This window comes from Salvelinus fontinalis, chromosome 35, assembly GCF_029448725.1.
Source record: "Salvelinus fontinalis isolate EN_2023a chromosome 35, ASM2944872v1, whole genome shotgun sequence".
Classification (NCBI taxonomy): Eukaryota; Metazoa; Chordata; class Actinopteri; order Salmoniformes; family Salmonidae; genus Salvelinus; species Salvelinus fontinalis.
Genome location: NC_074699.1, coordinates 758,979 through 785,504, shown reverse-complemented (window position 1 = coordinate 785,504; position 26,526 = coordinate 758,979). Strand labels below are relative to the sequence as shown.

At 46.2% G+C, this 26,526-nt stretch overlaps 1 protein-coding gene across 4 annotated transcripts in view; it reads left to right on the top strand.

Annotated features, from left to right (window-relative positions):
- The window catches only part of LOC129834162 (non-muscle caldesmon-like), an 88,595-nt gene that overhangs the window by 43,749 nt on the left and 18,320 nt on the right, over positions 1-26,526 (top strand). For 2 of the 4 annotated variants that reach the window (XM_055898900.1, XM_055898902.1), the window contains exons 4-9: positions 31-161; positions 1,846-2,092; positions 3,139-3,279; positions 6,730-6,771; positions 16,915-16,958; positions 25,836-25,917. In XM_055898900.1, the coding sequence (XP_055754875.1) occupies positions 31-161; positions 1,846-2,092; positions 3,139-3,279; positions 6,730-6,771; positions 16,915-16,958; positions 25,836-25,917 (687 nt within the window). The remainder of the gene's footprint in view (positions 1-30; positions 162-1,845; positions 2,093-3,138; positions 3,280-6,729; positions 6,772-16,914; positions 16,959-25,835; positions 25,918-26,526) is intronic. The other 2 variants (XM_055898901.1, XM_055898903.1) reach the window with 1 other exon arrangement.

Below are 26,526 nucleotides of genomic sequence, written 5' to 3'. Positions count from 1 at the left end.
GTTCCTCTAAAGGCTCTGTTTTGTTTTTAGGTCGTGGAGAAGAAGAAATCTGAGCTGAAGATCTCCTACACCTCTAAAGTCATGAGACACGTCAACAGTAACGGGGAAGCAGCTGCAGCGGAAGTGACCTCATACCTAGTTGCAGGGAAACTGTCTCCAAGGTAACACACCTAAAATAGTCTATATGTGTGTCCAAAATGGCACTCGAACCCTTATATAGAGCCTCATCTGGCCAAAAGTAGTGCATTATATAGGGATTAGGGTGCCATTGTGTCTGGTATAAAGTAGTGCACTATAATGGGAATAGGGTGCCATTTGTCTGGTCTAAAGTAGTCCACTATAATGGGAATAGGGTTCCATTTGACTGGCCTAAAGTAGCGCACTATAACGGGAATAGGGTGCCATTTGGTTGGTATAAAGTAGTCCACTAGCAAGGGAATATGGTGCCATTTTGGACACAGGTTCAGACTGGGGCCAGATCTCACTATTGTAATGTCCAAATTCAATTTAAAGAGGAGGAGAACTCAACACAAAGACTGACGCTGTCTGAGTTTCTTTATTTATAGTTTCCTTAGTTTCAGTCTTAGCTTTCTGCTACAGATGGAGGATCTTCATTTGAGCCAGTTTTCTACAGCAGGATAATAATCCTGCAACAACAGGAAATGTGAATTATTATGTGGATTATTATTAATGGACATTTTTGAAGGGGTTGATACATTATTCGTAAGGATAAATCAAGTATGAAATTGAAAAGTGTAAATTACAAACTTCAGAAGCCTTTTTAAACCTCAAATAGACTAGAAGTTTTACATTTCCTGCAATGGAAAGCTTTCCTGCAACACGGCGATCAACTGAAAATCCTACATCTGTATGGGTGATTGCTTGTAGAGAGAGAATGATAACTTCTGTAAAGCGTCTATCAGTTCCTACTTCATACTGAACTGAAAAAGAGGCATGGCAAGATCAGTGACTCTCATCACTTCCTGTATTGGCTAGCTCAACATCCTTCCTTGATTTAACCAAGCCATTTGAGTGAGCTACTATAGGGTGTTGAGACACAGCTAGAGACACAGATAGAGATGGCTGAGACACAGATAGTCATGGATGAGACACAGATAGTCTTGGATGAGACACAGGAAGACATGGATGACAAACTGAAAGACATGGCTGAGACACAGATAGTCATGGATGGCACACAGATAGTCTTGGCTGAGACACAGATAGAGATGGCTGAGACACAGATAGTCATGACTGAGACACATATAGAGATGGCTGAGACACAGATAGTCATGACTGAGACACAGATAGTCATGGAGGAGACACAGAAAGAGATGGATGACACCCCGAAAGACATGGTTGAGACACAGATAGTCTTGGACGAGACACCGAAAGACATGGAAGAGACACCGAAAGACATGGATGAGACACAGAAAGACATGGACGAGACACCGAAAGACATGGACGAGACACCGAAAGACATGGATGAGACACAGAAAGACATAGATGAGATACATACTTCTTCCGTGTTTGTCACTGAAGGAGACAGGTAAACATTTCAAAGCAAACTGAGGGAATCTGATTGATAAGATGAGAACTGTCCAAAGTAGTTCATAACTACAGCAGTGGAGATGTTAGAAGGTGTTACATTTGTAAATCAGTTTGATCATAGTGAGAGACGGAGTAGCTTCCTCCAACCTTTCCTCTAACTTTACTTTCACCCTCTCCTCTCCTCTCCTCTCCTCTCCTCTCCTCTCCTCTCCTCTCCTCTCCTCTCCTCTCCTCTCCTCTCCTCTCCTCTCCTCTCCTCTCCTCTCCTCTCCTCTCCTCTCCTCTCCTCTCCTCCAGTCGCAGTGGCAGCTACGGAGGGCAGAGACAGGAGGAGGTGGATGGAGAGGTTCCCGGGGGGCTGCTGGAGACAGAGAAGACGCCAGGCCAGGGACAGGGCACCCTAGAACAGCTGAGACAGAGACAGCAGGAGGACCAGGAGGAGATGGAGGAGTTGAACCGCAGGAGAGAGGAGAAACGCAGAGCCAGGGAGGAGGAGGAGCACCAGAGAGAGAAAGAGGAGCAGCGCAGACAGGAGCAGGAGGAGGTGAGACCTGGGTCCGTTATAATAAATGAACAGGGGGTAGCAGTCAGATCCTAGATCTGCACTCCTACTCCGAGACTGGTATGTACACTATCTGTGTGTGGATATGCATGTCACTGCATGTTGGTAACACTTCCTATGAACACCCTCTTCATAATGCATTGTAAGCACATTTCTAACACCTTGTGAGCTCTTGATGCATTATAATGCACAACATGCACAACAGAGGTCTGTTCAGCCTCATGTATGTGTGTGAGTTGTTCTAATGTAGTTTCTCTGTCTGCAGGAGGAGAAGAAGAGGGTGTGAGTTGTTCTAATGTAGTTTCTCTGTCTACAGGAGGAGAGGAAGAGGGGGTGTGTTCTAATGTAGTTTCTCTGTCTGCAGGAGGAGAGGAAGAGGGGGTGTGTTCTAATGTACTTTCTCTGTCTGCAGGAGGAGAGGAAGAGAGGTGTGTTCTAATGTAATTTCTCTGTCTGCAGGAGGAGAGGAAGAGGGGGTGTGTTCTAATGTAGTTTCTCCGTCTGCAGGAGGAGTGGAAGAGGGGTGTGTTCTAATGTAGTTTCTCCGTCTGCAGGAGGAGAGGAAGAGGAGGTGTGTTCTAATGTAATTTCCCCGTCTGCAGGAGGAGAGGAAGAGAGGTGTGTTCTAATGTAATTTCCCCGTCTGCAGGAGGAGAGGAAGAGGGGTGTGTTCTAATGTAATTTCTCCGTCTGCAGGAGGAGTGGAAGAGGGGTGTGTTCTAATGTAGTTTCTCCGTCTGCAGGAGGAGAGGAAGAGGAGGTGTGTTCTAATGTAATTTCCCCGTCTGCAGGAGGAGAGGAAGAGGAGGTGTGTTCTAATGTAATTTCCCCGTCTGCAGGAGGAGAGGAAGAGAGGTGTGTTCTAATGTAATTTCCCCGTCTGCAGGAGGAGAGGAAGAGGAGGTGTGTTCTAATGTAATTTCCCCGTCTGCAGGAGGAGAGGAAGAGAGGTGTGTTCTAATGTAATTTCCCCGTCTGCAGGAGGAGAGGAAGAGGGGTGTGTTCTAATGTAATTTCCCCGTCTGCAGGAGGAGAGGAAGAGGGTGAAAGACGGGATGGAGAGCAGGAGGGCGTCGGCTTCAGAGAGAAGGATGAAGAACCTCAGTATTTCCAGCATTGAGGGAGACGAGTCCTTCAGCCCCTTCAGTCCCATGAGCCCCACCTTCAAGGTACTACTGATGTCCCGCTATCAATCAATCAATCAATCAATCAATCATTTTTTTTTTATTTTTTTATTTCACCTTTATTTAACCAGGTAGGCTAGTTGAGAACAAGTTCTCATTTGCAACTGCGACCTGGCCAAGATAAAGCATAGCAGTGTGAACAGACAACAACACAGAGTTACACATGGAGTAAACATTAAACAAGTCAATAACATGGTAGAAAAAAGAGAATCTATATACAATGTGTGCAAAAGGCATGAGGTAGGCAATAAATCGAATAATTACAATTTAGCAGATTAACACTGGAGTGATAAATCATCAGATGATCATGTGCAAGAAGAGATACTGGTGTGCAAAAGAGCAGAAAAGTAAATAAATAAAAGCAGTATGGGGGTGAGGTAGGTAAATTGGGTGGGTAGTTTACAGATGGACTATGTACAGCTGCAGCGATCGGTTAGCTGCTCGGATAGCAGATTTTTAAAGTTGTTGAGGGAGATAAAAGTCTCCAACTTCAGAGATTTTTGCAATTCGTTCCAGTCGCAGGCAGCAGAGAACTGGAAGGAAAGGCGTCCAAATGAGGTTTTGGCTTTAGGGATAATCAGTGAGATACACCTGCTGGAGCGCGTGCTACGGGTGGGTGTAGCCATCGTGACCAGTGAACTGAGAGGGGGTCAACACAATCAATCAATCAATCACATAACTTCAAGATACTTCTGATTTCCCATATCATTTACCAGGAAACACATCACCTTGTCATTCACCTATCACCTAATCACATGCCCACAGTTGTAGAGAAAATCATTTTTATTAGAACCAAAAAGGGTTAAAAGGATTTCTTCATATACAGGATGTAGCCCCTAAAAACCTTCTAGGATGTATTTCACAGCATATTAGTCCCCTTCCTGTTCACTCTGCCATGCGGACTCACACAGTGGTACTGTGTCCTGTTCACTCTGCCATGTGGACTCACACAGTGGTACCGTGTCCTGTTCACTCTGCCATGCGGACTCACACAGTGGTACCGTGTCCTGTTCACTCTGCCATGCGGACTCACACAGTGGTACCGTGTCCTGTTCACTCTGCCATGCGGACTCACACAGTGGTACCGTGTCCCGTTCACTCTGCCATGCGGACTCACACAGTGGTACCGTGTCCCGTTCACTCTGCCATGCGGACTCACACAGTGGTACCGTGTCCCGTTCACTCTGCCATGCGGACTCACACAGTGGTACTGTGTCCTGTTCACTCTGCCATGTGGACTCACACAGTGGTACCGTGTCCTGTTCACTCTGCCATGTGGACTCACACAGTGGTACCGTGTCCTGTTCACTCTGCCATGCGGACTCACACAGTGGTACCGTGTCCTGTTCACTCTGCCATGCGGACTCACACAGTGGTACCGTGTCCTGTTCACTCTGCCATGCGGACTCACACAGTGGTACCGTGTCCCGTTCACTCTGCCATGCGGACTCACACAGTGGTACCGTGTCCCGTTCACTCTGCCATGTGGACTCACACAGGGGTACCGTGTCCTGTTCACTCTGCCATGCGGACTCACACAGTGGTACCGTGTCCTGTTCACTCTGCCATGTGGACTCACACAGTGGTACCGTGTCCTGTTCACTCTGCCATGCGGACTCACACAGTGGTACCGTGTCCCGTTCACTCTGCCATGCGGACTCACACAGTGGTACCGTGTCCCGTTCACTCTGCCATGCGGACTCACACAGTGGTACCGTGTCCCGTTCACTCTGCCATGCGGACTCACACAGTGGTACCGTGTTTGATGTAGCATGTCTGTCACTGTGTTCTGTTCCATGCTTCATGCCATCCTACCAGAAACTCCTCCTTCTGTTTTACCCAGTAAGTTCTCGACTGTCTGTAAGTGTAGTGTGTGGATGGATATAACTGTGTTGGCTCTGTGATGTGAAGTGAGAGTCCTGTATGGTCTGTGGTTGTATGACAGGTACCACGAGTCTCTACTTAGAGTCTGATATCAGTATGACTATTCACACTGGCTTCCTTTGGTTCCGGTTTAACTTGGTTCATTTGTTTTCAGAAGATGTTTTCAACAGTCCTTTTCAGACAAAATGAACCACGACCGATTTGAAACAAACCTTCTAGTCTGAAGACACCTTTTACTAACTACTAAATATGAAATACTTTCAGAATCAACTGGTTGATGAACAAAACAGTTTTGTCTTCTCAATCTTATCGTAGAACACAAAAGACAATGTTGACTACAGGATCACTTCTCTGTATTTCTTCTCTCACTTGGCGTCATCACACCCCCACACCGCCTCTCCACCTCTTGCATGTCATGTTGACACATCATCCTATATTTCTTCACCTTGATGTTTTTTTTCCAGTGTGAAGAAATGCTTTTCACGCTTCCTGTGTTGACAGCGTTTAGAGAGTTCTGTGTTTCAACGTTCATACTGGTTTACCTCTTAGAATCCACACCCAGAATACTCTGCTTTATTCTAAGAACTATGTTACTATGGATATTGGAACAGAGTCTTTGTGTGCCTTCCAAATGGAACCCTATTCCCTTTATAGTGCACTACTGTTGACCAGGGCCCATAGGGTGCCAGAATAGGGTTCCATTGGGGACATAGGTGTTGTGTTGTGCTAGGTGTGTAGCTGCATGTGTTAGCTTTCCGTAAACACTCCAACACTTCACGGATCGTCAGGGGTTAATTCATGTCTTCATGGGTTAATTCATGTCTTCATGGGTTAATTCATGTCTTCATGGGTTAATCCATGTGTTTATGGGAAAGCACCCGACTTTCTTTTCTGGCTCACAGTTAAATAGGATGTAACACACGTTTGCATTGCTCAATAGCAACCTTGCTAATGTGCCAACTGTTGAGTCATAACCAATGAAATGACTCACTCAATCCAATGTGTTCTGTGCTTCTGTTAAACCAGTAAAGCACTAGTAATACTCCTATTACAAGTAGGAGTGGCTCTGCGGTCTAAGGCACTGCATCTCAGTGCTCGAGGCGTCGCTACAGACACCCTGGTTTGATTCTAGGCTGTATCACAACCAGCCGTGATTGGGAGTCCCATAGGGCGGTGCACAATTGGCCCAGTGTCGTCCGGGTTTGGCCGCTGTAGGCCGTCATTGTAAATAAGAATTTATTCTTAACTGACTTGCCTAGTTAAATAAAGGTTCAACGAAATAAATTTACAATCAAATATATTTTCTTCTATAATCAATCGGACAAAACACAAAGATTTAACAAACTATTAGGAAATAACCCATTTCGACCGTTGAAAAGTGTTCCTCTTACTGCACGTATCTATCTGATTAATGACCTTATATATTATCATGTTTTTTTGACACGTTGTTAGCAGTGTAAAAGTCATCGAAAAGAAATTGTCTGCAGCAGTGGCGTTGGCTTGTGTGTTTCCTGTCATCAATGTGCTTCCCTGTGATGTGTGTCCTTCCAGAATGACACGGAGGAGAGGATGACGTCTGAGAATACCTGCACGGTGAGTTTCACCTTGGAGACCCAGGGTTCCAGAGGACAAATGTCTTTCACAACATTTCATCCAAATCAAAATGATTCTGTGTTTTGTGTTAGATTCTGCACCCCCCATTAGATTCTGCCCCCCCTGTGTTAGATTTTGTACCCCCCATTAGATTCTTCCCCCCCTGTGTTAGATTCTGTCCCCCCCCATTAGATTCTGTCCCCCCCATAAGATTCTGTCCCCCCCTGTGTTAGATTCTGTACCCCCCATTAGATTCTGTCCCCCCCATTAGATTCTGCCCCCCCCCCCCATTAGATTCTGTCCCCCCCATTAGATTCTGTCCCCCCCCATTAGATTCTGTCCACCCCTGTGTTAGATTCTGTCCCCCCCCATTAGATTCTGTCCCCCCCATTAGATTCTTCCCCCCCCGTGTTAGATTCTGTCCCCCCCATTAGATTCTGTCCCCCCCATTAGATTCTGTCCCCCCCATTAGATTCTGTCCCCACCATTAGATTCTGTCCCCCCCATTAGATTCTGTCCCCCCCATTAGATTCTGTCCCCACCATTAGATTCTGTCCCCCCCATTAGATTCTGTTCCCTCCGTGTTAGATTCTGTCCCCACATTAGATTCTGTTCCCCCCATTAGATTCTGTCCCCCCCGTGTTAGATTCTGTCCCCCCCGTGTTAGATTCTGTCCCCCCCGTGTTAGATTCTGTCCCCCCCATTAGATTCTGTCCCCCCCATTAGATTCTGTCCCCCCCATTAGATTCTGCCCCCCCGTGTTAGATTCTGTCCCCCCCATTAGATTCTGTCCCCCCGATGTTAGATTCCGTCCCCCCCGTGTTAGATTCTGCCCCCCCGTGTTAGATTCTGTCCCCCCCATTAGATTCTGTCCCGCCCATTAGATTCTGTCCCCCCCATTAGATTCTGCCCCCCCCCCCTGTTAGATTCTGTCCCCCCCATTAGATTCTGTCCCCCCCGTGTTAGATTCTGTCCCCCCCATTAGATTCTGTCCGCCCCGTGTTAGATTCTGTCCCCCCCATTAGATTCTGTCCCCCCCATTAGATTCTGTCCGCCCCGTGTTAGATTCTGTCCGCCCTGTGTTAGATTCTGGCCCACCCCCCGTGTTAGATTCTGTCCCCCCCATTAGATTCTGTCCCCCCCCCGTGTTAGATTCTGTCCCCCCCATTAGATTCTGTCCACCCCCGTGTTAGATTCTGTTCCCCCCATTAGATTCTTTCCCTCCCATTAGATTCTGTCCACCCCCATGTTAGATTCTGTCCCCACCATTAGATTCTTGTCCCCCCGTGTTAGATTCTGTCCCTCCCATTAGATTCTGTCCCCACCATTAGATTCTGTCCCCCCCCGTGTTAGATTCTGTCCCCCCCATTAGATTCTGTCCCCCCCATTAGATTCTGCCCCCCCTTGTTAGATTCTGTCCCCCCCATTAGATTCTGTCCCCCCCCCGTGTTAGATTCTGTCCCCCCCATTAGATTCTGTCCCCCCCGTGTTAGATTCTGTCCCCCCCGTGTTAGATTCTGTCCCCCCCATTAGATTCTGTCCCCCCCATTAGATTCTGTCCCCTCCATTAGATTCTGCCCCCCCGTGTTAGATTCTGTCCCCCCCATTAGATTCTGTCCCCCCGATGTTAGATTCCGTCCCCCCCGTGTTAGATTCTGCCCCCCCGTGTTAGATTCTGTCCCCCCCATTAGATTCTGTCCCGCCCATTAGATTCTGTCCCCCCCATTAGATTCTGCCCCCCCCCCCTGTTAGATTCTGTCCCCCCCATTAGATTCTGTCCCCCCCGTGTTAGATTCTGTCCCCCCCCCCCGTGTTAGATTCTGTCCCCCCATTAGATTCTGTCCCCCCCATTAGATTCTGTCCGCCCCGTGTTAGATTCTGTCCCCCCCCCGTGGTAGATTCTGTCCCCCCCATTAGATTCTGTCCCCCCCCCGTGTTAGATTCTGTCCCCCCCATTAGATTCTGTCCCCCCCATTAGATTCTGTCCCCCCCATTAGATTCTGTCCCCCCCATTAGATTCTGTCCCCCCCATTAGATTCTGTCCCCCCCATTAGATTCTGTCCCCCCCATTAGATTCTGTCCCCCCCATTAGATTCTGTCCACCCCCGTGTTAGATTCTGTTCCCCCCATTAGATTCTTTCCCTCCCATTAGATTCTGTCCACCCCCATGTTAGATTCTGTCCCCACCATTAGATTCTTGTCCCCCCGTGTTAGATTCTGTCCCTCCCATTAGATTCTGTCCCCACCATTAGATTCTGTCCCCCCCCGTGTTAGATTCTGTCCCCCCCATTAGATTCTGTCCCCCCCATTAGATTCTGCCCCCCCTTGTTAGATTCTGTCCCCCCCATTAGATTCTGTCCCCCCCCCCGTGTTAGATTCTGTCCCCCCCATTAGATTCTGTCCCGCCCATTAGATTCTGTCCCCCCCCATTAGATTCTGCCCCCCCCCCCCCGTGTTAGATTCCGTACCCCCCATTAGATTCTGTCCCCCCCGTGTTAGATTCCGTCCCCCCCGTGTTAGATTCTGTCCCCCCCCCGTGGTAGATTCTGTCCCCCCCATTAGATTCTGTCCTCCCCATTAGGTTCTGTCCCCCCCATTAGATTCTGTCCCCCCCATTAGATTCTGTCCCCCCCGTGTTAGATTCTGTCCCCCCCATTAGATTCTGTTCCCCCCCGTGCTAGATTCTGTCCCCCCCATTAGATTCTGCCCCCCCGTGTTAGATTCTGTCCCCCCGTGTTAGACTCTCCCCCCCCCCCCCCCCCCCGTGTTAGATTCTGTCCCCCCCATTAGATTCTGTCCTCCCCATTAGATTCTGTCCCGCCCATTAGATTCTGTCCCCCCCGTGTTAGATTCTGTCCCCCCCCCCCCGTGTTAGATTCTGTCCCCCCCATTAGATTCTGTCCCCCCCATTAGATTCCGTCCCCCCCATTAGATTCTGTCCACCCCGTGTTAGATTCTGTCCCCCACGTGTTAGATTCTGTCCCCCCTCCCCGTGTTAGATTCTGTCCCCCCAATTTGATTCTGTCCTCCCCATTAGATTCTGTCCCCCCCCATTAGATTCTGTCCCCCCATTAGATTCTGCCCCCCCGTGTTAGATTCTGTCCCCCCCATTAGATTCTGTCCCGCCCATTAGATTCTGTCCCCCCCATTAGATTCTGTCCCCCCCGTGTTAGATTCTGTCCCCCCCCCGTGTTAGATTCTGTCCCCCCCATTAGATTCTGTCTGCCCCGTGTTAGATTCTGTCCCCCCCATTAGATTCTGTCCCCCCCATTAGATTCTGTCCGCCCCCGTGTTAGATTCTGTCCGCCCTGTGTTAGATTCTGGCCCCCCCCCCGTGTTAGATTCTGTCCCCCCCATTAGATTCTGTCCCCCCCATTAGATTCTGTCCACCCCCATGTTAGATTCTGTCCCCCCCATTAGATTCTGTCCCCCCCATTAGATTCTGGCCCCCCCCCCGTGTTAGATTCTGTCCCCCCCATTAGTTTCTGTCCCCCCCATTAGATTCTGGCCCCCCCCCCCGTGTTAGATTCTGTCCCCCCCATTAGATTCTGTCCCCCCCATTAGATTCTGTCCCCCCCATTAGATTCTGTCCCCCCCATTAGATTCTGCCCCCCCGTGTTAGATTTTGTTCCCCCCATTAGATTCTTTCCCTCCCATTAGATTCTGTCCACCCCCATGTTAGATTCTGTCCCCCCCATTAGATTCTGTCCACCCCCATGTTAGATTCTGTCCCCCCCATTAGATTCTGTCCACCCCGTGTTAGATTCTGTCCGCCCCCGTGTTAGATTCTGTCCCCCCCATTAGATTCTGCCCCCCCGTGTTAGATTTTGTTCCCCCCATTAGATTCTTTCCCTCCCATTAGATTCTGTCCCCCCCCCGTGTTAGATTCTGTCCCCCCCATTAGATTCTGTCCACCCCCGTGTTAGATTCTGTCCCCCCCATTAGATTCTTTCCCTCCCATTAGATTCTGTCCCCCCCCCGTGTTAGATTCTGTCCCCCCCATTAGATTCTGTCCACCCCCATGTTAGATTCTGTCCCCCCCATTAGATTCTGTCCCCCCCATTAGATTCTGTCCCCCCCCCCGTGTTAGATTCTGTCCCCCCCCCCGTGTTAGATTCTGTCCCCCCCCCGTGTTAGATTCTGTCCCCCCCATTAGATTCTGTCCACCCCCATGTTAGATTCTGTCACCCCCATTAGATTCTGTCCCCCCCATTAGATTCTGTCCACCCCCATGTTAGATTCTGTCCCCCCCATTAGATTCTTTCCCTCCCATTAGATTCTGTCCACCCCCGTGTTAGATTCTGTCCCCCCCATTAGATTCTTTCCCTCCCATTAGATTCTGTCCCCCCCCCGTGTTAGATTCTGTCCCCCCCATTAGATTCTGTCCACCCCCATGTTAGATTCTGTCCCCCCCATTAGATTCTGTCCCCCCCATTAGATTCTGTCCACCCCCATGTTAGATTCTGTCCCCCCCATTAGATTCTTTCCCTCCCATTAGATTCTGTCCACCCCCGTGTTAGATTCTGTCCCCCCCATTAGATTCTGTCCCCCCCATTAGATTCTTTCCCTCCCATTAGATTCTGTCCCCCCCGTGTTAGATTCTGTCCCCCCCATTAGATTCTGTCCACCCCCGTGTTAGATTCTGTCCCCCCCATTAGATTCTTTCCCTCCCATTAGATTCTGTCCCCCCCGTGTTAGATTCTGTCCCCCCCATTAGATTCTGTCCCCCCCCATGTTAGATTCTGTCCCCCCCATTAGATTCTCTCCCCCCCGTGTTAGATTCTGTCCACCCCGTGTTAGATTCTTTCCCCCCCATTAGATTCTGTCCCCCCCATTAGATTCTGTCCCCCCCGTGTTAGATTCTGTCCCCCCCATTAGATTCCATTCCCCCCGTGTTAGATTCTGTCCCCCCCATTAGATTCTGTCCCGCCCATTAGATTCTGTCCCCCCCATTAGATTCTGCCCCCCCCCCCCGTGTTAGATTCTGTCCCCCCCATTAGATTCTGTCCCCCCCGTGTTAGATTCTGTCCCCCCCGTGTTAGATTCTGTCCCCCCCCCCGTGTTAGATTCTGTCCCCCCCACTAGATTCTGTCCGCCCCGTGTTAGATTCTGTCCCCCCCATTAGATTCTGTCCCCCCCATTAGATTCTGTCCGCCCCGTGTTAGATTCTGTCCGCCCTGTGTTAGATTCTGTCCCCCCCCGTGTTAGATTCTGTCCCCCCCATTAGATTCTGTCCCCCCCCGTGTTAGATTCTGTCCCCCCCATTAGATTCTGTCCACCCCCGTGTTAGATTCTGTTCCCCCCATTAGATTCTTTCCCCCCCATTAGATTCTGTCCACCCCCATGTTAGATTCTGTCCCCCCCATTAGATTCTCTCCCCCCCGTGTTAGATTCTGTCCACCCCCGTGTTAGATTCTGTCACCCCCATTAGATTCTGTCCCCCCCACTAGATTCTGTACCCCCCGTGTTAGATTCTGTTCCCCCCATTAGATTCTGTCCCCCCGTGTTAGATTCTGTCCCCCCCATTAGATTCTGTCCCCCCGTGTTAGATTCTGTCCCCCCCATTAGTTTCTGTCCCCCCCGTGTTAGATTCTGTCCCCCCCATTAGATTCTATCCCCCCCGTGTTAGATTCTGTTCCCCCCATTAGATTCTGTCCCCCCATTAGTTTCTGTCCCCCCCGTGTTAGATTTTGTCCCCCCGTGTTAGATTCTGTCCCAACCGTGTTAGATTCTGTTCCCTGTTTGCTTTTATAACTAAACCGAAAGGAAATATTTCTAATAAATGTCAGGGAATTCGATTTTTACTTCAAATGTAATACAAAAGTTTGGTGCTTCCTAATCTGAACGGGGGAAAAATAATATAACAGAACACAGAATGATTATTTTTATGTGGATGAAAGGTTCTGGAACATTGACCCCATGCAGGGGTCATTCCAGGTTAAAGGTCACCATGGGGTTAACTGTGACACAAAGGCTCCTTTCTGTTGTGTTCTGTGTGGTCGTAACGTGACACCATTTGTCAGCTGTCTGTCTTTTTGATGTCATTCTGTGCTTCATACAAACTCAGCTCTTGTTTCTAGCCTGGTCCCAGATCTGTTTGTGCTGTCTTGCCAAATATAGACATTGTCATGCATCAATGACAAGACAACTCAAACAGATCCGCAACCAAGCGATCATATTTCACCTTCCCTCCAAAGACCTTCTGAGCCGTTGTTACTACATGAGCAACAGGAAGGTGTCCATATTATGAGCCATGCTGATGGGTATTATGTTGACAACTTCAAGGGGAAGATTGTTCCTTTCAACTTACTGTGTGCCCCCTACATACACCGTTAACAGGTCATGACAGTATCAGCCACCTTTAACAGGTCATGACAGTATTATACACCTTTAACAGGTCATGACAGTATTATACACCTTTAACAAGTCATGACAGTACTATACACCTTTAACAGGTCATGACAGTATTATGAGCCATGATGATGGGTATTATGTTGACAACTTCAAAGGGAAGATTGTTCCTTTCAACTTACTGTTTTTCAACTTACTACATACACCGTTTACAGGTCATGACAGTATCATACACCTTTAACATGTCATGACAGTATTATGAACCTTTAACAGGTCATGACAGTATTATACACCTTTAACAGGTCATGACAGTATCACACACCTTTAACAGGTCATGACAGTATTATACACCTTTAACAGGTCATGACAGTATTATACACCTTTAACAGGTCATGACAGTATTATACACCTTTAACAGGTCATGACAGTATTATACACCTTTAACAGGTCATGACAGTATTATACACCTTTAACAGGTCATGACAGTATTATACACCTTTAACAGGTCATGACAGTATTATACACCTTTAACAGGTCATGACAGTATTATACACCTTTAACAGGTCATGACAGTATTATATACCTTTAACAGGTCATGACAGTATTATATACCTTTAACAGGTCATGACAGTATTATATACCTTTAACAGGTCATGACAGTATTATATACCTTTAACAGGTCATGACAGTATTATATACCTTTAACAGGTCATGACAGTATTATATACCTTTAACAGGTCATGACAGTATCAGACACCTTTAACAGGTCATGACAGTATTATATACCTTTAACAGGTCATGACAGTATTATACACCTTTAACAGGTCATGACAGTATTATAAACCTTTAACAGGTCATGACAGTATTATATACCTTTAACAGGTCATGACAGTATTATACACCTTTAACCGGTCATGACAGTATTATACACCTTTAACAGGTCATGACAGTATTATACACCTTTAACATGTCATGACAGTATTATACACCTTTAACAGGTCATGACAGTATTATACACCTTTAACATGTCATGACAGTATTATACACCTTTAACAGGTCATGACAGTATTATACACCTTTAACAGGTCATGACAGTATTATATACCTTTAACAGGCCATGATAGTATTATATACCTTTAACAGGTCATGACAGTATCATACACCTTTAACCGGTCATGACAGTATTATACACCTTTAACAGGTCATGACAGTATTATACACCTTTAACAGGTCATGACAGTATCACACACCTTTAACAGGTCATGACAGTATTATACACATTTAACAGGTCATGACAGTATCATACACCTTTAACAGGTCATGACAGTATTATACACCTTTAACAGGTCATGACAGTATTATATACCTTTAACAGGCCATGACAGTATTATATACCTTTAACAGGTCATGACAGTATCATACACCTTTAACAGGTCATGACAGTATTATACACCTTTAACAGGTCATGACAGTATTATATACCTTTAACAGGTCATGACAGTATCACACACCTTTAACAGGTCATGACAGTATTATACACCTTTAACAGGTCATGACAGTATTATACACCTTTAACAGGTCATGACAGTATCAGACACCTTTAACAGGTCATGACAGTATTATACACCTTTAACAGGTCATGACAGTATTATACACCTTTAACAGGTCATGACAGTATTATACACCTTTAACAGGTCATGACAGTATCAAAAGCCTTTAACAGGTCATGACAGTATTATACACCTTTAACAGGTCATGACAGTATCAAAAGCCTTTAACAGGTCATGACAGTATTATACACCTTTAACAGGTCATGACAGTATTATACACCTTTAACATGTCATGACAGTATTATACACCTTTAACAGGTCATGACAGTATCACACACCTTTAACAGGTCATGACAGTATCAGCCACCTTTAACAGGTCATGACAGTATTATACACCTTTAACAGGTCATGACAGTATTATACACCTTTAACAGGTCATGACAATATCATACACCTTTAACAGGTCATGACAGTATTATGAACCTTTAACAGGTCATGACAGTATCATACACCTTTAACAGGTCATGACAGTATTATACACCTTTAACAGGTCATGACAGTATTATACACCTTTAACAGGTCATGACAGTATTATACACCTTTAACAGGTCATGACAGTATTATACACCTTTAACAGGTCATGACAGTATTATACACCTTTAACAGGTCATGACAGTATCAGCCACCTTTAACAGGTCATGACAGTATTATACACCTTTAACAGGTCATGACAGTATTATACACCTTTAACAGGTCATGACAGTATTATACACCTTTAACAGGTCATGACAGTATTATACACCTTTAACAGGTCATGACAGTATTATGAACCTTTAACAGGTCATGACAGTATTATACACCTTTAACAGGACATGACAGTATTATACACCTTTAACAGGTCATGACAGTATTATATACCTTTAACAGGTCATGACAGTATTATACACCTTTAACAGGTCATGACAGTATTATACACCTTTAACAGGTCATGACAGTATTATATACCTTTAACAGGTCATGACAGTATTATACACCTTTAACAGGTCATGACAGTATTATATACCTTAAACAGGTCATGACAGTATCATACACCTTTAACAGGTCATGACAGTATCAGAAGCCTTTAACAGGTCATGACAGTATAAACCACAAATGCTTTAACGAGAAGGAATTATTTGGAATTGTAGGAATACTGTGTATTGATAATGTAAGGCTACTGTAAATAAATAATGCAAGGCTGCTGTAGATAAATAATGTAGGTCTACTGTAGATAGATAATGTACGGCTACTGTAGATAAATAATGTAGGTCTACTGTAGATAGATAATGTACGGCTACTGTAGATAAATAATGTAGGGCTACTGTAGATAAATAATGTAGGGCTGCTGTAGATAAATAATGTAGAGCTACTGTAGATAAATAATGTAGGGCTACTGTAGATAAATAATGTAGGGCTGCTGTAGATAAATAATGTAGGGCTACTGTTGATAAATGATATAGGGCTACTGTAGATCGATAATGTAGTGCTACTGTAGATAAATAATGTAGGGCTACTGTAGATCGATAATGTAGGGCTAATGTAGATAAATAATGAAGAGCTACTGTAGATAAATAATGTAGGCATACTGTAGATAAATAATGTAGGGCTACTGTAAATAAATAATGTAGGGCTACTGTAGATAAATAATGTAGGGCTACTGTAGATAAATAATGTAGGGCTACTGTAGATCGATAATGTAGGGCTACTGTAGATAAATAATGTAGGGCTACTGTAGATAAATAATGTAGGTCTACTGTAGATAGATAATGTAGAGCTACTGTAGATAAATAATGTAGGGCTACTGCAGATAAATAATGTAGGGCTGCTGTAGATAAATAATGTAGAGCTACTGTAGATAAATAATGTAGGGCTACTGCAGATAAATAATGTAGGGCTACTGTAGATAAATAATGTAGAGCTACTGTAGATAAATAATGTAGAGCTACTGTAGATAAATAATGTAGGGCTACTGCAGATAAATAATGTAGGGCTATTGTAGATAAATAATGTAGGGCTACTGTAGATAAATAATGTAAGGCTACTGTAGATAGATAATGTAAGGCTACTGTAGATAAATAATGTAGAGCTACTGTAAATAAATAATGTAGGGCTACAGTAGATTGAAGTTGTTAGCTGTTATGCTAGGTAGCATCAGATATATTATCTCACAATACAAACCCAGTGTCCTTGTTCCCCTCCTCAGATCAACGAGAGGACTGAGTCTCTGAACCGCTCTCTGCAGAAAAGGTGAGTGAAAATATCTGAAGTGAAATAGTTGACTTTCATCATAAGCAGAACATAATAAAGTAGGCCAACTGTGCTCTAATTTAACTAATTAAGTACTTGCTCTGGCGGAAAAAAAAACAGATAGCGAAATAGAAAAGCAGGGATTTTGCAGGCGCACTCTGTCTCTCTCTCTCTCTCTCTCTCTCTCTCTCTCTCTCTCTCTCTCTCTCTCTCTCTCTCTCTCTCTCTCTCTCTCTCTCGCTCAATTCAATTCAATTCAATTCAATTTGCTTTATTGGCATGACGTAACAATGTACATATTGCCAAAGCTTATTTTGGATATTTACAATATAAAAATAAAAATGAGAATCAAAATTGTCAACGGGACAACAGTAACAACAATAACCAAGTGTCAAAATAACCATACATTCAACAATAACAATAAACATACAGTAGAGTACATGTGCAGGTTGATTGGTTTGTCAGCCACTGTCCCTCAACTGATGGCAGGCAGCAATGTAGTGCGCTGCCAACCCACAGCTCTCTGCGTCCTCCCCCAACAGGACGGGTAGCCTACTCTCATCAGAGAGGTCTTTGAAACCTTGAATAAGGGTTTCAAATTTGGGGAAATGACACTCTCTAGTTGATTTATATTTTTGACATTTTGTCAGGAAATGCAGCTCCGTCTCAGGTTCTGCTGTGGTGCAGTGGTTGCACAGCCTTTCCTTTACAGGGAGCCAGGTTTTCCTGTGTCTACCCTTCTCAATGGCAAGGCTGTGCTCACTGAGCCTGTACTCTCTCTCTCTCTGGTCAGGGATGATTTATGTGTACTAAGTCACACCAGATGTGTTTTCTTTGGTGGCTGCTGGTAAGATAGATGGGCGATATGCTTCCAGAGGAGCCTCGCGCTGAGATAGATTAGATATCTGATCCTATAGCAGCCGTGTGGTGGAATACATTAGACATCTGATCCTAAAGCGGCTGTGTGGCTAGATAGATACACGCTAACACTCGTATAGCCCGGTGCAACAGGTACGCTCCTCATGGTGAGATAGAGACAGAGCGCTCATGTAGCAGCCGCCAGGCTCCTTTCTGTCTGCAGCTGTCCATTACTGATGCTAACTGGCTCCACCTCTACCCTGCTGTCCCGCTGTGGGATATAGAAAGAGATTCATGTTGGGATAGCAGCTTTAAATCAGACATAGAAAAGCCATGAGGACTTTTATGAGTGGTGTTGTGTTTTTTTTTTTGTCCCCAGAGAATGGTGAGAGAGAGAGGAATTAGCTAGGAGTCTGAGGGCCTTAAGATAGAGAATGGTGAGAGAGAGAGGAATTAGCTAGGAGTCTGAGGGCCTTAAGACAGAGAATGGTGAGAGAGAGAGGAATTAGCTAAGAGTCTGAGGGCCTTAAGACAGGGAATGGTGAGAGAGAGAGGAATTAGCTAGGAGTCTGAGGGCCTTAAGACAGAGAATGGTGAGAGAGAGAGGAATTAGCTTGGAGTCTGAGGGCCTTACGACAGGGAATTGTGAGAGAGAGAGGAATTAGCTAGGAGTCTGAGGGCCTTACGACAGGGAATGGTGAGAGAGAGAGGAATTAGCTAGGAGTCTGAGGGCCTTAAGACAGAGAATGGTGGGAGAGAGAGGAATTAGCTAGGAGTCTGAGGGCCTTAAGACAGAGAATGGTGAGAGATAGCATTAACTAGGAGTCAGAGGGCCTTAAGACAAAGCATGATGAGAGAGAGAGGAATTAGCTAGGAGTCTGAGGGCCTTAAGACAGAGAATGGTGAGAGAGAGAGAGGAATTAGCTAGGAGTCTGAGGGCCTTACGACAGGGAATGGTGAAGGATAGCATTAGCTAGGAGTCTAAGGGCCTTAAGACAGAGAATGGTGGGAGAGAGGGGAATTAGCTAGGAGTCTGAGGGCCTTAAGACAAAGCATGATGAGAGAGAGAGGAATTAGCTAGGAGTCTGAGGGCCTTAAGACAGAGAATGGTGAGAGAGAGAGAGGAATTAGCTAGGAGTCTGAGGGCCTTACGACAGGGAATGGTGAAGGATAGCATTAGCTAGGAGTCTAAGGGCCTTAAGACAGAGAATGGTGGGAGAGAGAGGAATTAGCTAGGAGTCTGAGGGCCTTAAGACAGAGAATGGTGGGAGAGAGAGGAATAAGCTAGGAGTCTGAGGGCCTTAAGACAGAGAATGGTGAGAGAGAGAGGAATTAGCTAGGGAGTCTGAGGGCCTTACGACAGGGAATTGTGAGGGATAGCATTAGCAGGGAGTCAGAGGGCCTTAAGGCAAATAATGGTGAGAGAGAGAGGAGTAAGCTAGGAGACTGAGCGCCTTAAGACAGAGAATGGTGAGAGAGAGAGGAATTAGCTAGAAGTCTGAGGGCCTTAAGACAGAGAATGGTGAGAGAGAGAGGAATTAGCTAGGAGTCTGAGGGCCTTAAGACAGAGAATGGTGAGAAAGAGAGGAATTAGCTAGGAGTCTGAGGGCCTTAAGACAGAGAATGGTGAGAGAGAGAGGAATTAGCTAGGAGTCTGAGGGCCTTAAGACAGAGAATGGTGAGAAAGAGAGGAATTAGCTAGGAGTCTGAGGGCCTTAAGACAGAGAATGATGAGAGAGAGAGGAATTAGCTAGGAGTCTGAGGGCCTTAAGACAGAGAATGGTGAGAGAAAGAGGAATTAGCTAGGAGTCTGAGGGCCTTATGACAGGGAATGGTGAAGGATAGCATTAGCTAGGAGTCTGAGGGCCTTAAGACAGAGAATGGTGGGAGAGAGAGGAATTAGCTAGGAGTCTGAGGGCCTTAAGACAGAGAATGGTGGGAGAGAGAGGAATAAGCTAGGAGTCTGAGGGCCTTAAGACAGAGAATGGTGAGAAAGAGAGGAATTAGCTAGGAGTCTGAGGGCCTTAAGACAGAGAATGGTGAGAGAGAGAGGAATTAGCTAGGAGTCTGAGGGCCTTAAGACAGAGAATGGTGGGAGAGAGAGGAATTAGCTTGGAGTCTGAGGGCCTTAAGACAGAGAATGGTGAGAGAAAGAGGAATTAGCTAGGAGTCTGAGGGCCTTAAGACAGAGAATGGTGAAGGATAGCATTAGCTAGGAGTCTAAGGGCCTTAAGACAAATAATGGTGAGAGAGAGAGGAATAAGCTAGGAGACTGAGGGCCTTAAGACAGAGAATGGTGAGAGAGAGAGGAATTAGCTAGGAGTCTGAGGGCCTTACGACAGGGAATGGTGAAGGATAGCATTAGCTAGGAGTCTCAGGGCCTTAAGACAAATAATGGTGTGAGAGAGAGGAATAAGCTAGGAGACTGAGGGCCTTAAGACAGAGAATGGTGAGAGAGAGAGGAATTAGCTAGGAGTCTGAGGGCCTTAAGACAGAGAATGGTGAGAGAAAGAGGAATAGCTAGGAGTCTGAGGGCCTTACGACAGGGAATGGTGAGAGAGAGAGGAATTAGCTAGGAGTCTGAGTGCCTTAAGACAGAGAATGGTGAGGGATAGCATTAGCTAGGAGTCTGAGGGCCTTAAGACAGAGAATGGTGAGGGATAGCATTAGCTAGGAGTCTGAGGGCATTAAGACAGAGAATGGTGAGGGATAGCATTAGCTAGGAATCTGAGGGCATTAAGACAGAGAATGGTGAGGGATAGCATTAGCTAGGAGTCTGAGGGCCTTAAGACAGAGAATGGTGAGGGATAGCATTAGCTAGGAGTCTGAGGGCCTTAAGACAGAGAATGGTGAGGGATAGCATTAGCTAGGAGTCTGAGGGCCTTAAGACAGAGAATGGTGAGGGATAGCATTAGCTAGGAGTCTGAGGGCATTAAGACAGAGAATGGTGAGGGATAGCATTAGCTAGGAGTCTGAGGGCATTAAGACAGAGAATGGTGAGGGATAGCATTAGCTAGGAGTCTGAGGGCCTTAAGACAGAGAATGGTGAGCGAGAGGAATTAGCTAGGAGTCTGAGGGCCTTAAGACAGAGAATGGTGAGCGAGAGGAATTAGCTAGGAGTCTGAGGGCCTTAAGACAGAGAATGGTGAGGGATAGCATTAGCTAGGAGTCTGAGGGCCTTAAGACAGAGAATGGTGAGCGAGAGGAATTAGCTAGGAGTCTGAGGGCCTTAAGACAGAGAATGGTGAGCGAGAGGAATTAGCTAGGAGTCTGAGGGCCTTAAGACAGAGAATGGTGAGGGATAGCATTAGCTAGGAGTCTGAGGGCCTTAAGACAGAGAATGGTGAGGGATAGCATTAGCTAGTCTGACGGCCTGAAGAGGTGAAATCATCAGATGAGCTGGTGTTTTATTGCCTCTCTGTTTCCCATCTGTCAGAGGACACACACACACACACATAAACATGCACGCACACACACACATAAACATGCACGCAGGCACACACACACACACATAAACATGCACGCAGGCACACACACTCACGCACACACACACTTGTAAGAGGAAACATTGCGTGAGGATAATAGCCCCTTTCATAAAATGTGAACATGATGGAACGTATCATCAGAGAGTCAATGACATCATCGTAACTAATGGTAACCCAAACACCCTCGACACAAAGCATCTGTCACTGTTTCTGTTGGTGGAAGACACTGCTAATAAAGTTTAAAGTTTTCCGGTGTCACATTTATCTGGCCAAAATTTGAGGGACAGGAAGATATTATATTAAAGCAGATGGAAGACATCACTGTTTAGAGGATCTCTGATACAGTCTATAGATATGATATTAAAGCAGATGGAAGACATCACTGTTTAGAGGATCTCTGATACAGTCTATAGATATGATATTAAAGCAGATGGAAGACATCACTGTTTAGAGGATCTCTGATACAGTCTATAGATATGATATTAAAGCAGATGGAAGACATCACTGTTTAGAGGATCTCTGATACAGTCTATAGATATGATATTAAAGCAGATGGAAGACATCACTGTTTAGAGGATCTCTGATACAGTCTATAGATATGATATTAAAGCAGATGGAAGACATCACTGTTTAGAGGATAGTCTGTGTTGCTACTATATGTGGTCTAGTCTGTTAGACCTCCTGGTGAGACTAGAGACGGCCTGCTCGTCTGGCTGGGCAGTGACCTCCTGGTGAGACTAGAGACGGCCTGCTCGTCTGGCTGGGCAGTGACCTCCTGGTGAGACTAGAGACGTCCTGCTCGTCTGGCTGGGCAGTGACCTCCTGGTAAGACTAGAGACGTCCTGCTCGTCTGGCTGGGCAGTGACCTCCTGGTAAGACTAGAGACGTCCTGCTCGTCTGGCTGGGCAGTGACCTCCTGGTAAGACTAGAGACGGCCTGCTCGTCTGGCTGGGCAGTGACCTCCTGGTGAGACTAGAGACGGCCTGCTCGTCTGGCTGGGCAGTGAGCTCCTGGTAAGACTAGAGACGTCCTGCTCGTCTGGCTGGGCAGTGAGCTCCTGGTAAGACTAGAGACGTCCTGCTCGTCTGGCTGGGCAGTGAGCTCCTGGTAAGACTAGAGACGGCCTGCTCGTCTGGCTGGGCAGTGACCTCCTGGTGAGACTAGAGACGGCCTGCTCGTCTGGCTGGGCAGTGACCTCCTGGTGAGACTAGAGACGGCCTGCTCGTCTGGCTGGGCAGTGACCTCCTGGTAAGACTAGAGACGTCCTACTCCTCTGGCTAGGCAGTGAGCTCCTGGTAAGACTAGAGACGTCCTACTCCTCTGGCTGGGCAGTGAGCTCCTGGTGAGACTAGAGACGTCCTGCTCCTCTATCTGGTTAGTGAGCTCCTGGTGAGACTAGAGATGTCCTGCTCGTCTGGCTGGGCAGTGAGCTCCTGGTGAGACTAGAGACGTCCTGCTCCTCTGTCAGGGCAGTGAGCTCCTGGTGAGACTAGAGACGTCCTGCTCCTCTGTCAGGGCAGTGAGCTCCTGGTGAGACTAGAGACGTCCTGCTCCTCTGTCAGGGCAGTGAGCTCCTGGTGAGACTAGAGACGTCCTGCTCCTCTATCTGGGCAGTGAGCTCCTGGTAAGACTAGAGATGTCCTGCTCCTCTGTCAGGGCAGTGAGCTCCTGGTAAGACTTCTGGCTGGGCAGTGAGCTCCTGTGCTATAGCCAATCTAAATGGAGCTAGTTGGGTTAAACCACACTTACGTGAAGCAAGCATAATGCTTGTGGCATGCAGGAGGCCTGGGGTCAGACAAGAGTTCAAACGTTTTAGGTTGACTTGGAAGAAGAGCAGAGGGAGTTTAAATCTACGATCACGTTATTTAGAATGTGACCCACAGGAATCTACCCAAAATAGCCGTCAAAGGAGTGTGGATTCATTAGATGTCTTAAGAATTGGCTATACCTTTACTAAGCAATGAAAAATGCAACCCTAACCCTACCTCAGAGTACTATCAACCCTAACCCTAACCCTACCTCAGGGTACTATCAACCCTAACCCTACCTCAGAGTACTATCATCTTCAACCCTACCTCAGAGTACTATCAACCCTATCCCTACCTCAGAGTACTATCAACCCTATCCCTACCTCAGAGTACTATCAACCCTAACCCTACCTCAGAGTACTATCAACCCTAACCCTAACCCTACCTCAGGGTACTATCAACCCTAACCCTAACCCTACCTCAGAGTACTATCAAACCTATCCCTACCTCAGAGTACTATCAACCCTAACCCTAACCCTACCTCAGAGTACTATCAACCCTAACCCTACCTCAGAGTACTATCAACCCTAACCCTACCTCAGAGTACTATCAACCCTAACCCTACCTCAGAGTACTATCAAACCTATCCCTACCTCAGAGTACTATCAACCCTAACCCTAACCCTACCTCAGAGTGCTATCAACCCTAACCCTAACCCTACCTCAGAGTGCTATCAACCCTAACCCTAACCCTACCTCAGGGTACTATCAACCCTAACCCTACCTCAGAGTACTATCAACCCTAACCCTACCTCAGAGTACTATCAACCCTAACCCTAACCCTACCTCAGAGTACTATCAACCCTAACCCTACCTCAGAGTACTATCAACCCTAACCCTAACCCTACCTCAGGGTACTATCAACCCTAACCCTACCTCAGAGTACTATCAACCCTATCCCTACCTCAGAGTACTATCAACCCTAACCCTACCTCAGAGTGCTATCAACCCTAACCCTACCTCAGAGTACTATCAACCCTAACCCTACCTCAGAGTGCTATCAACCCTAACCCTACCTCAGAGTACTATCAACCCTAACCCTAACCCTACCTCAGGGTACTATCAACCCTAACCCTACCTCAGAGTACTATCAACCCTAACCCTACCTCAGAGTACTATCAATCCTAACCCTACCTCAGAGTACTATCAACCCTAACCCTAACCCTACCTCAGGGTACTATCAACCCTAACCCTACCTCAGAGTACTATCAACCCTAACCCTACCTCAGAGTACTATCAACCCTAACCCTAACCCTACCTCAGTGTACTATCAATCCTAACCCTACCTCAGAGTACTATCATCTTCAACCCTACCTCAGAGTGCTATCAATCCTAACCCTACCTCAGAGTACTATCAACCCTAACCCTACCTCAGAGTACTATCAACCCTAACCCTAACCCTACCTCAGGGTACTATCAACCCTAACCCTACCTCAGAGTACTATCAACCCTAACCCTACCTCAGAGTACTATCAACCCTAACCCTACCTCAGAGTACTATCAACCCTAACCCTACCTCAGAGTACTATCAACCCTAACCCTACCTCAGGGTACTATCAACCCTAACCCTACCTCAGAGTACTATCAACCATAACCCTATCCCTACATCAGAGTACTATCAACCCTAACCCTACCTCAGGGTTCTATCAACCCTAACCCTAACCCTACCTCAGGGTACTATCAACCCTAACCCTACCTCAGGGTAATATCAACCCTAACCCTACCTCAGAGTACTATCAACCATAACCCTAACCCTACCTCAGAGTACTATCAACCCTAACCCTAACCCTAACCCTACCTCAGAGTACTATCAACCCTAACCCTACCTCAGGGTACTATCAACCCTAACCCTACCTCAGAGTACTATCAACCCTAACCCTGCCTCAGGGTGCTATCAACCCTAACCCTAACCCTACCTCAGAGTACTATCAACCCTAACCCTACCTCAGAGTGCTATCAACCCTAACCCTAACTCTACCTCAGGGTACTATCAACCCTAACCCTACCTCAGAGTACTATCAACCCTAACCCTAACCCTACCTCAGGGTACTATCAACCCTAACCCTACCTCAGGGTGCTATCAACCCTAACCCTAACCCTACCTCTGAGTGCTATCAACCCTAACCCTACCTCAGGGTACTATCAACCCTAACCCTACCTCAGAGTACTATCAACCCTAACCCTAACCCTACCTCAGAGTACTATCAGCCCTAACCCTAACCCTACCTCAGAGTACTATCAACCCTTACCCTACCTCAGAGTACTATCAACCCTAACCCTACCTCAGAGTACTATCAACCCTAACCCTGCCTCAGGGTGCTATCAACCCTAACCCTAACCCTACATCAGAGTGCTATCAACCCTAACCCTAACCCTACCTCAGAGTACTATCAACCCTAACCCTACCTCAGGGTACTATCAACCCTAACCCTAACCCTACCTCAGGGTACTATCAACCCTAACCCTACCTCAGAGTTCTATCAACCCTAACCCTAACCCTACCTCAGGGTACTATCAACCCTAACCCTACCTCAGAGTACTATCAACCCTAACCCTACCTCAGGGTACTATCAACCCTAACCCTACCTCAGAGTACTATCAACCCTAACCCTACCTCAGAGTGCTATCAACCCTAACCCTACCTCAGAGTACTATCAACCCTAACCCTACCTCAGAGTACTATGAAATAATGATGTTCATGGAATAATATGTATTGTTTTAAAACAGTAACAGCATCAAGAAGAGCCAGCCTCCCATCCCCATCTCCAAGATCGACGACAGGCTGGAACAGTACACTCATGCCATAGAGGTATACTATGCTCGACAATACTATACTATACCTTACTATACTTTACAATACTTTACTATGCTTTAATATACTATACTGTACTATGCTATACCGTGCTGTACTTTATCATGCTTTACTAAACTGTACTATGCTTGACTATACTTTACTACACTTTACTTTACTATACATTACTACACTTTAGTATGCTTTACTTTACTTTACTGTGCTTTACTGTAATATACTATAAAGTACTGTAATATACTACACTATACAATACTGTACTTTACTGTACTATAAAGTAGTGCAATATACTGCACTATATGATACTATACTGTACTTGTCACGATCGTGTGGGAGTGAGACGGACCAAAACGCAGCATGTGGAAAATAAGCCATCTTCTTTTATTATTGAAGAAGGCAAAACGAAACAAAACACTTACAAACTAACAAAACAACAAACGACCGTGAAGCTACAAAACGAAAGTGCACACACAAGCTACTAACGTTAAGACAAAGACAATTCCCCACAACAAACTAAAGCCTATGGCTACCTTAAATATGGCTCCCAATCAGAGACAACAGAAACCAGCTGTCTCTAATTGGGAACCCATTCAGGCAACCATAGACTTT